This window comes from Salvia miltiorrhiza, chromosome 8, assembly GCF_028751815.1.
Source record: "Salvia miltiorrhiza cultivar Shanhuang (shh) chromosome 8, IMPLAD_Smil_shh, whole genome shotgun sequence".
Lineage (NCBI taxonomy): Eukaryota > Viridiplantae > Streptophyta > Magnoliopsida > Lamiales > Lamiaceae > Salvia > Salvia miltiorrhiza.
The window spans coordinates 57878302-57889587 of record NC_080394.1 but is presented as its reverse complement, the minus strand read 5'-3'; the positions used below and the strand labels follow the sequence as shown (position 1 = coordinate 57889587).

At 44.7% G+C, this 11286-nt stretch overlaps 1 protein-coding gene across 1 annotated transcript; it reads left to right on the top strand.

Moving 5' to 3' along the window:
- Nucleotides 1–5750: 5750 nt before the first annotated feature.
- On the top strand, nucleotides 5751–11205 carry LOC130998828 (uncharacterized). Its single transcript, XM_057924233.1, has 3 exons — nucleotides 5751–6349; nucleotides 6450–7713; nucleotides 7816–11205. Exons 1-3 carry the CDS (start codon nucleotides 5751–5753, stop codon nucleotides 11203–11205), a joined length of 5253 nt encoding a protein of 1750 aa, XP_057780216.1.
- The last annotated feature ends 81 nt before the right edge of the window (nucleotides 11206–11286 follow it).

Here is an 11286-nt window from a genome sequence, read left to right as displayed (position 1 = left end):
TCCAACTTGTTCCAGCCGAAGATATACGGCGGGATCTCAAAAGAATGAAGCCAGAAGTCGCTAGTACGATGAAATGGATTCATATTGGAGCAATCCAGTTGGTAATCAAATCTGCCCTCTCACCCGGGACAGATCAACCGATTGATGTTGCACTTTGCGACAAAAGGATTAGAGATGCTAAAGATTCAGTTCTTGGAAGCTTTCTCGGGCAATCTCTATGCCAAGAAGATTATAACCGAGCTTTACCCACAAGTCGCTTATAATCTACAAGACTTATCCTTCAGCCTAGCCCTGACACTCTACCAGGACTACAAAAGGAAGGACCTTATGACGGGAGGAAATAGGTCATACTCTCTGACTTATCAAGTATCGTATGCCCTATCGAATTCTCACCACACAGAGTTATTTCTGGGAAAAGAATTTATTGAGGTTCCAGAAATATTCAAAGAAGTAGCCAAGGCGGTCAATCCGAACCGAGTGGAAATTCCCCAGATTAGGGAAATTGATATCGAAGTAGGAGACAAGCAGGTGCTAAACCACAATCAAAGTCTCAGATTAGGAGCACCAAGGCTATCATTCCAAGGAAATAGGCTGACTTCAAGGCCTTTGGAAAGGAGTTTCTCTCATTCTTACGAGAGAAGGGCGATTCAAGAGATACCAGCTCCAGACATGAGGGTAAAACTCAAATGTCCCGAAGGATGGAGAAGGGTTTCCACAAGAATTGATACAACCGAAATGAAAAATCAATTTCCTTGCAACACGTTGTATTATTTGGCGAATCCAGAAAGCAACCGATATATCGGAACACTGGAGGTCGGAGGCTTTGAAATCCAAGTCGAAGGCCAAGCCGAACAAGAAGCCGATGTCCTGATCTTAGGACGCAATTTCCTTGACCAATATCAACCATGGTCATGGAAAGCAAATGGAATGGAAATCTCAATCGGCGGAAGAAGGTTGATGATCCAATGATAAGCTCATTTTCGATATACATCTCAGTAGGGATGTTATACGAAAAGTTCAAAGCAGAGTATTTTGCTGCTTATGTTGATTCAGGAGCAGGAATCTGTACAGCAAAAAGAGGAGTCTTTCCAGCAGAAGTTGAAGAAGAACTGCCTCGAATTGCGGGAAGGGATTTCTCAAAGAAAATTTTACTCTTATCAAAGGGAGTAAAACAGACAGAAATATTGCTCGGCGGAGCAGGACAAACACCTTGGTACAAGGTTAAGACGCCACCGATCTACTTCCATGATACCGGTGCAGATATTTTGTTCGGAAACAATTTTCTGCAAACCTTCAAAAGGTACACGCAAGACAATGAAGCCAGGAGGCTCGTGTTCACAACCAATTGTGACCACAAGATCATTGTACAAAGGCTCGAAGGAGCTTTTAATCGCTCAATGCCAGTCAAATTTCGCAGCAAGCGTGGTGATGATGGCAGACTCCGGAGACCACAAATGAAGGATCAACGGAGATTCAGAGACGTTCTGCTCAAATGCAGGGCTGAGGGATTCTCAGATCTCTCCGAGGAAGAAACAAAAATCCTCAAAGTTTCCTTAATATCACACAAAGATATTAAGGAAGAAGAACAGGTGTTCATAGCCGATGTCAAAAGGAGAATCCAGAAGTGTTATCACGATGATCCTTTAGCATGGTGGGACAAGAACCAGCTCAAGGCTACCTTGAAAGTTAAAACTGGAAAGGAGCATGAGTTCGTAAGGTTCAGACCTATCTTGATGAATACCCAAGATCAACAGGATATGAGGAGTATAATCAAGGAACATCTTGATTTAAAACTGATCGAACCAGGGAATTCGCCTTATAGCAGTCCTGGATTTCTGGTGAGAAATCATGGAGAGATCAAGCGAGGAAAGCCGAGATTGGTCATTAATTACAAAGGAATTAATGACATTCTTGAGTTCAATGGTTATTTCATCCTGAGCAGAGAACACCTTATCAACTGCATCAGAAGTGCAAGGGTATTCTCAAAGTTTGATTGCAAATCAGGGTTTTACCAGATTCGCATGGAGGAGGGAAGTAAGAAGTTCATAGCCTTCTCAACTCCACAAGGACATTATGTCTGGAATGTCATGCCGATGGGGTTAGCCAACGCGCCACAGATATTCCAAAGAAATATGTATAATCTCTTCAAGGATTATTCTTCGTTTATGTTTGTTTATATTGATGACATTCTGATTGCATCAAAAAACATTCATGAACATGTCAAGCATCTGGAGATCTTTGCGGATGTTTGTCAACAAGAAGGACTTGTGCTGTCTGAAAAGAAGGCGGTCATTGCCACCCAGAAAATGGAGTTTCTAGGGATTGAGATCGATGAATCTGGAATAATTCTACAAGAACATATTGTGGAAAAGGTCCAGAATTTTCCGGAGGATCTCAAGGAGAAGAAGCAGCTCCAAAGCTTTCTCGGAGTTGTCAACTTTGCAGGGATGTTTATCAAAAACCTTGCAGAACAAAGAAAAGTCTTCAGTCCACTACTGAAGAAAGATGTTCCATTCATATGGAAGGAGGAGCATCGGGAGGGTATGAAGAAGTTGAAGGAGATTTGCAAAAATCTCCCAAAACTTTCAATACCACAGGATGAGGACGATCTAGTTCTCTACACTGACGCAAGTGATTTTTGGTGGGCAGCAGTGCTTACAAAGATTACACCTTATGGAGAAGAACCTTGCAAATACTGTAGCGGTCTCTTCTCCGACAATGAAGCTGTGCGATGGCACATAAACAAGAAGGAATTCTATGCAGTCAGAAAAGCGTTCAAAAAATGGCCGCTATTCTTACTTGCGAAGAAATTCGTTTTGAAAGTTGATAATACTAATGTTAGAGCTTTCTTAACCAAAAGAATAGAATCTAAACCTGAAAATGCTAGATTACTGAGATGGCAAGCTGAATGCCAATATTATGATTTTGATATTGTCATTCTGAAATCTGATGATAACGTTCTTGCAGATTTCTTAACAAGGGATGGAGCCAACTGAGGTTGACACCATCATGGATAACCAGAGGCAGCTCCTGGAAAACCTGGAGATGCTACAACAAGAATGGCAAGAGTGCATACTCCATGCCAAACAAGCGGGAAGGATACAATCGGATGATGAATCCAAAGTGTCTGACCGTATACGAGAATGTCTCAAGAAGATGTTAAGTCTTAATGAGGCAACCCACAAGCCGCTCCTGCGCGGGATCATGGCTCCCATGATCGAAGCAGACATTACCGTACCGGCCGGATTACCGGTAGCAGGGGATTCAAGTACCCCTAGCACAAGTTCTGAGGCTAAGGTGTCAAAATCGGATCCTCAAGAAAAAGATGTTGCTAAGGTTTCACCGCCTGAACCAACATGTCAACCCTCCACCTCTGGGGTAAAAGAGGGAGAGATCAATCTTAGGCCTCTGACAGGCAAATCTAAGGTTGATATTAACATTATTGAAATTTCTCCTGCGTGGCAGATGTACCAGTCCAGGTGGGAGAAACTCAACACCAGAAAAGGACTTAATCCGGGTTATTGCCGGGTTGATGTTGCAGGAAAATATCCTCGAATCTGGATGACCACCGGAGCCAATCCTCAGGAGGTCAAAGAGTGGTATGAATTCGGGGCGTTAGCCTCAGTTTATACTACATCACCAGCATTTAGCGAAATTAAGGGTCTACCAAGGTGGATCCAAGAAACAGTCTATGATGCGTGGTCGAACAACCAATCCCTTAACCGGGAAGATGTCCTGGAGTTGTATTTTCTTAGTGCAGCCCCAGAACCAGCAGGCAAAGGGAATCATGAAGCTTTCCATTTCATTAAGCTTCGGAGACCTAATACGGAGGCCTTGAACCGAGTTAATGCACCCAATCATGAAGTTTCCATTGTCACAACATTTACGGAGGATCAAATCTCCACAAGACGTGCATGGGGACTATGGGTCTGTCTCACAGAGATGGACAAAATAAAATACCAATTCAAGTTCTCTCATAACGCAGGACTTGGATCTTTCTTGTTAAATTCTATGACAGGAAAAACTACAAGCTTCGCGAAGAAGGCCTTCGAAGAGAAGAGGCAGACTCTCTGGCGAAACAAGGTGGCGGGAAGCAAAGAAACCCGTCACAAGTTCTGCAACATGGCTCATTTAGGCCATTGGGTAGATCATATCTGCACGGAGTGTCCTACGCAGAAGGAACCGGAGTTTGGCAAAGGCTTCTTTCCAAAGCCTAACAAGAAGAAGTTCCGGCCCGACGAGTATGAGGAGCACAAGACTCCACGTGGACGAGCACCTCGGGCACCAAAAAAGTAAGATGCCCGACAAAGAAAAGGGAGTCATGTGACTCAAAACAAGAGGACCACCCACTAAAGGAAAAACGGCGAAAGTGGGTGGAAAATACAGGCCAACTACCCACTGGCAAAAGTGGGTAATTCTACAGGAGCTCCACTCATCAGAAGAAGACAAAGGATGGTGGAAAAGTTGCAGGCTGGCCCCTCACAGCATTATCAATGGAATAATGAAGTATGGGACCAGGAAAATCACCACTCACCGAAAGCAGGAGACAAGGTTGAGTGAAAGATAAAGCAGCTGGACCTCACCAACCATTATCACAAAAGGATAAAGGAAGGTTCAACTCCATGTGAAGGCACTAACTAGTGTCGGTAATTATGGTCGACAAAAGAAGGTGGCTATCACCATCCAAGTTAGCTGGCCACGAAGAAGGAATCCAAGGCCAACTACTAAGCAATTATAGAGAGGATCAAACCTCTATATAAACCCGAGCTCTGGAGAGAAGAGATCATCGAAAATCATCAACACATTTCACACAACACACTCTCTCTCTAGAATTTATCTTTGTAATTTTAAATTTTATTTTAAAAGTTTTTTAGTTTTGTTTTCGCTTTTTTTATGTACACAAGTATTAGCTACTAATGAGTAGCTAAACAAGTTAGTCTCCTCCCTGAGGAAGATTTTATGAAATAAATTAAGTATTTTATAATTCCTCTATAAACGTTTTGTTTTTGCTCAACTTTCCGGTTTAGTAGAAATTTTTCTTTCATTTTCCAACAAAGTATTATACGTCGACACTTAGTGAAGGAGGAAGGTTGCAACCATCCCTTGCGAGCGCGTGGTTGGACAGAGCCTTGGGGTAGACGGTCCGTAAAACGCAACAAGCACTGACTCCTGAAGAAGACCAGTCGACTAAAGGTATAATGTTGGTTTATGTTAAGATTAATTTTGAAGTGTTACGAAAGCATGTTGGGCCTGATAAGTCTTCACAGACTATTTCCAATTTGAACATGGAATTGTATTATGATGAATATGTAGAGGATTTGTTAAAGGGTAGTTTTGTCATTAATTATGAGTTGGATATGGTTGATATATGTTTTGTGAAAGTGGGTATTTTTGATAGATAAGTTATGGATGTGGGTATTTTAAATTTTGACCCTTAAATATAAACACCAGAAATATTCTATATATATTTCCTCTCCATTTACTTTTTTCCAATTTTCAATTATACACCTATATTTTTATTCTCAAATTATACATTAACCTACAAAAATTTTCAATTATTAATTTCATATAATTATGTACTATATCATGTACTCTTTTTATATTATTAATGTTATTCCAACAATGTAATACTCCCTCCGTCCCACGAATCTTGACACGTTTTTCTTTTTAGGTCATCTTCGGTAAGAAGCCGTAATGTGGTAGGTAGTCAGACTGACCCTGGTCGTGCGACTTTGATTGCAGGTGTTAACATGACAACATCTACGCTGGAGCAAGTGCGGGAACTTGGTCAATGCAACCCGGACGCCAGAGCCGCAGGAACACTCCGACAAGATGGAACAACCACCATCGGAGGACAACATGCTCGAACCATCTTCACCACGCCAGGCGCAGCAGTGAGCAATGCCACCGGTGGAGGCATACAACCCGCCATACTGGGGCTCAACCAGACGGTCACGCCAACCCAAGTTAACCAACAGGCTGACGGACACGGTCCGAGGGAGTTCACCCAGGACCAATTGTTTACCAATGAATTCGCCCAACCAACCACAACTGGCCCATACGCAATCAGAGAGGAAGACTTGGCGAGAAAGTTGGCGGAAATGGAGGCCTTGATCCAGCAAATCCCCGGTGTCCCGGCACCCATCCATAAAAGTTCGGAGAACTCCTATGCCGACTCGCCATTTGTGGATGAAATTGCTTTGGTGGAAATGCCCATCAAGTTTAGCTTTCCGAGCATGCAAATGTTTGACGGCACGACAGATCCGACCGACCACATCGCTCAGTACAAACAAAGGATGTTCACTGCCGCAATTCCTCGTGAATTGAGGCAGGCCTGCATGTGTAAGGGGTTCGGTTCTAGTCTGACAGGACCGGCCCTCCAGTGGTACACTAACCTTCCCAATTATTCTATTTCAAGTTTTGCTCAACTAACAGATATATTTGTGCAGCAATATGCTAGTAGCAGGAAACTTGAAAAGATATCGGAGGATCTGTACGCCGTGGTGCAACAGCGTGGTGAATCTCTCCGAGACTATAAAGGAGAAGGTGTCCATCACCAACTGCAACACCCAGACAGCGGTCACCGCCTTTCGAAAGGGTCTCCTTCCCGACTCAGACCTCTACAAAGACCTCACCAAATACCCTTGTAGAACAATGGAAGACGTGCTTGCCAAGGCATGGGCACAAATCAAGTGGGAGGAAGATCAATACAGCCACCACCGATCTTCACCAAGCAGAAACTCTAGAAGAGACTCCAGGGTGGAAAGGAAGACGAGTGATAGGCGGTCTGAGCCTTACCCGTCTCCACGACAAGAATATCGAAGGAGACAATATGACCAACCCTACGAGACGCGACCACGTGAAAGGGCCAAGTTACCAGAGTACAACTTGTCCATCTCACCGGCTGAGGCAGTCCTAGCTCTCAAGAATCTAGGCAACAAAGTCAAATGGCCAGAAAAGATGAGGGCACCAGCCGACCAGAGAGATAGATCTAAGTGGTGCGAGTTTCATGCCGACCATGGACACCGAACAGAGGATTGCATTGCACTACGATTGGAAGTGGCACACTTACTCAAAGAGGGTCACCTAACTGAGTTCCTAACAGACAAGGGCCAACACACTCTAAAGCATGGAAGTGATAGACGAGACGAGCGCAGAGAAGTCACCCCACCCAACCCGCCAAACCATGAGAGAACAGTCAATGTCATTTCTGGCGGATCAGAAGTTAGTGGGATTACACATTCCGCTGCAAAGAAGCATACCAGGCAAGCCAGGTCTAGCAGAACGGGGGAAAATGTGACTGGTCAAGCTATGGCAAACCAGCCAACACAGACAATCAGCTTTCAAACTACGGAATCAGACAAGCTTCTTAACCCTCATCATGATGCTTTAGTTATTTCTATCTATATTGCCAATTGTTTAACGAAACGGGTGTTGATCGATAATGGCAGCTCTGCCAATATCATGTTTATTAATGCTTTCAGGGAGATGGGTTTGAACGAGTCAAACATAACTAGGAAGACTGCTGTCCTCATAGGCTTCAGCGGTGAGAGCAAAACAACCGTAGGGGAGATCGACCTACCCGTCTATGCCGAAGGGGTCAATTTGTCAACAAGGTTCTTGGTGATTGATGCCCCCTCCGCGTTCAACGTCATCCTCGGTCGCCCATGGATCCACGACATGGAGGCAGTCCCTTCCACCTTTCATCAAGTGGTGAAATTTCCAACCAAGTGGGGCGTCAAGGAGATCAGGGGAGAACAAAAGGACTCCAGATCCTGCTACCAGACCACCATGAAGACAAAACATGCTTTATAGCAACTACAGGAAGATGGTTCATCCAACCCCAGGACGGACCAATCACCACAACTAGAGCAACATGTGCAGCATGAACGACCAGACCAATCCGACAAACCAAAAAATCGAAAGCGGTCTGCCAGCTTTGTTGAAGAAGAAGCCGTGGAGATAGATGAAGTCCAAATCAGTACAGACTATCCGGATCACAAAGTCCGGATAGGGGCACAACTCAATCCTGAATTGAGAGAGAAGCTTATTTCATTTCTTGCTGAGCATTATGATTGTTTTGCTTGGTCCCATGAGGACATGACGGGAATTGATCCGAATATTATTGTTCACAGGTTACAGGTAGACCCAAACTATCCACCAAGGAAACAAAAACGAAGAAAATTTGCTCCTGAAAGAAACCAGATCATCAATGAAGAAGTCACAAAGCTCTTACGGAACGGACTCGTCCGAGAGGCCCATTACCCCGAGTGGCTAGCTAACGTGGTGGTAGTCAAGAAAAAGAATGGAAAGTGGCGAGTGTGTATCGACTTCACAGACCTCAACAAGGCATGCCCAAAGGACTCGTTCCCGCTACCACACATTGATATGCTAGTAGATGCGACAGCCGGCCATGAGTTGCTGAGTTTCATGGATGCATACTCTGGATACCATCAAATTCGAATGCACCCTGACGATGAGGAGAAAACGGCATTCATGACCAACATAGGGTTGTGGTGTTACAAGTATATGCCATTCGGACTGAAGAATGCTGGAGTTACCTACCAACGCCTAGTCAACCGGATGTTTGCGAATCTGTTGGGACAAACAGTGGAAGTCTACATCGACGATATGTTGGTCAAGTCCATCCATGCGAGGGACCACATAGACCACCTGAGGGAGACATTTGAAATTCTTAGAAAATACAATATGAAGCTTAACCCTACTAAATGCTCTTTTGGTGTCAATGCAGGAAAATTTTTAGGTTACATGGTCACCCAACGGGGTATAGAGGCAAACCCAGCCCAAATCGATGCCATCTTAAGTATCCAGTCCCCCACATGCGTTAAAGATGTTCAGAAGCTAACGGGAAGGATAGCCGCTCTAAGTCGTTTCATTTCAAGGTCATCCGAAAGATGTCACTCATTTTTCAACACCTTAAGGAGATCAAAAACATTTGAGTGGACAGAAGAATGCGAGGAATCACTAAAACAACTCAAGCAGTACCTGACCAACCCGCCCTTACTCGCAAAACCAAAAGACCACGAAGCATTGTTGGTTTATCTTGCCGTATCCGATACGGCCGTCAGCGCCGTGTTGGTCAGGGAAGAAGACGGAAAGCAGTCACCCATCTACTATGTGAGCAAATCTCTGCTCGATGCGGAGACCCGATACGGTCAATTAGAAAAGCTAGCCCTTGCGTTGGTTCACACAGCAAGGAAGTTGCGCCCATATTTCCAATGCCACCCAATCATAGTCGCCACCACATACCCTCTGAAGGCCATACTCCACAAACCTGAGTTGTCGGGTCGGTTGGCGAAGTGGGCGGTGGAGTTGAGCGAATACGACATTACATTCAAGCCATGTACCGCTCTTAAGTCCCAGGTATTAGCAGATTTTTTAGTTGATTTTACACCTAACCTTACCTTGCAGGCCGACAAGGAAATCTGTTGCATGACCGAACAACCCGACCAAGCTGGAACTTGGAAGCTATATGTGGACGGGTCAAGTAATATGCGAGGAAGTGGACTAGGTCTGGTACTCATCTCACCACTAGGAGACGTGATAGAACAGTCCATCCGCTGTGAATTCAAGGCGACCAACAACGAAGCGGAGTACGAAGCCATGCTAGCCGGACTCGGATTAGCTAAGGAAATGGGGGTAAAACGCATTAAAATATTCAGTGACTCCCAACTTGTAGTTAACCAAATGCAGGGTACTTTTCAAGCTAAGGACGCTAAGATGTTGGCCTACTTGGGCAAAACGAAGGAGCTTCAATCAAGCTTTGAAGAATTCATCAGAAACCAAGTGCCAAGGGGGGACAATGGTCATGCTGATGCTTTAGCCAACCTCGGATCAGCGATCCAGACCGCAAAACCTAAAACCATAACGATCACTTGTCTTCAATGGCCAACAATTCAAAAGGGGGAGACAAATGAACAGGTCAATCAAGTATCAACAGAACGAACTTGGATGACCCCAATAATAGAATACTTGGAGAATGATGCACTACCGGATGATAGGAATGAAGCGCGTCGCCTTAAAGCTCAAGCAGCTCGATTCTCCATCATTCGAGGTAAACTATACAAACGATCATTTTCCGGTCCATATTTGAAATGCATTAACCCTGCAGAAGCAAGATACATATTGTCCGAGTTACATGAAGGTGAGTGTGGAAACCACTCGGGTGGGAGAAGTCTTGCACATCGTGCATTAACAAGCGGATATTACTGGCCCACTATGAAAACAGATGCAGCTGACCATGCTAGAAAGTGTGATAGATGCCAACGATTCGCCCAAGTGTCACACCTGCCCCCGGAGCCCATGACTGCTATCACATCACCATGGCCATTCATGAAATGGGGGATGGACATCGTAGGCAAGTTACCTGTTGCACCCGGACAGAAGGTGTATATGTTAGCTGTGACCGATTACTTCAGCAAATGGATTGAAGCGGACTCTTTCCACCAAGTTCGTGATAAAGAAGTCAAGGGATTCGTATGGAAGAATGTGATCTGCCGATACGGGGTGCCCAAAGAAATTGTCACGGATAACGGATCCCAATTTATCAGTGCAGACTTCCAAGATTTTTGCAAGTTCTGGAATATAAAGCTCAATTTTTCAACACCAAGGTATCCCCAAGCAAACGGACAAGCAGAGTCTTCCAACAAGACCATCATGAACATCCTGAAGAAACGACTAGAAAAAGCCAAGGGAAGATGGGCAGACGAGCTACCTGGCGTGCTCTGGTCTTACCGAACAACTACAAGATCATCAACAGGAGAAACACCATTCTCTCTTGCTTATGGAATGGAGGCAATAATTCCAACTGAAAGCGAAGTGCCCACCGCCAGATACGAACTGACAACGGAGGATGAAAACCCAGAGGCTATGTGCCACGAATTAGACTTCCTCGATGAGAAACGGAACAGAGCAAACATGCGACTAGCCTCGTATCAACAAAGTATTGTCCGACATTACAACAAACACATCCGTACCCGCACGTTCAAACCCGGCGACTGGGTGCTACGAAAGGTGTTCCAGAACACCAAGGAGACAGGAGCAGGCAAACTAGGCCCAAATTGGGAGGGACCATATCTGATCACTAAAGTGGTTGGGCATGGAGCGTACAAACTACAAACGACAGACGGACGTGACATCAACAATAGCTGGAACGCTATCCATCTCAAACAGTATCACACTTGAACTCTACACTTCTACTATACTTCTATTTTCTTAAGGTCTCACGAGACCCACTCAACCTACTACACGACTACTGACCTTTCC

Coding starts and splice junctions, on each gene's coding strand:
- LOC130998828 (XM_057924233.1), top strand. CDS start 5,751: ATGACAACATCTACGCTGGAGCAAGTGCGGGAACTTGGTCAATGCAAC. Junction 6,350..6,449: donor CAGGCCTGCATGTGTAAGGG/GTTCGGTTCTAG, acceptor ATATTTGTGCAG/CAATATGCTAGTAGCAGGAA. Junction 7,714..7,815: donor CTTCCACCTTTCATCAAGTG/GTGAAATTTCCA, acceptor CATGCTTTATAG/CAACTACAGGAAGATGGTTC.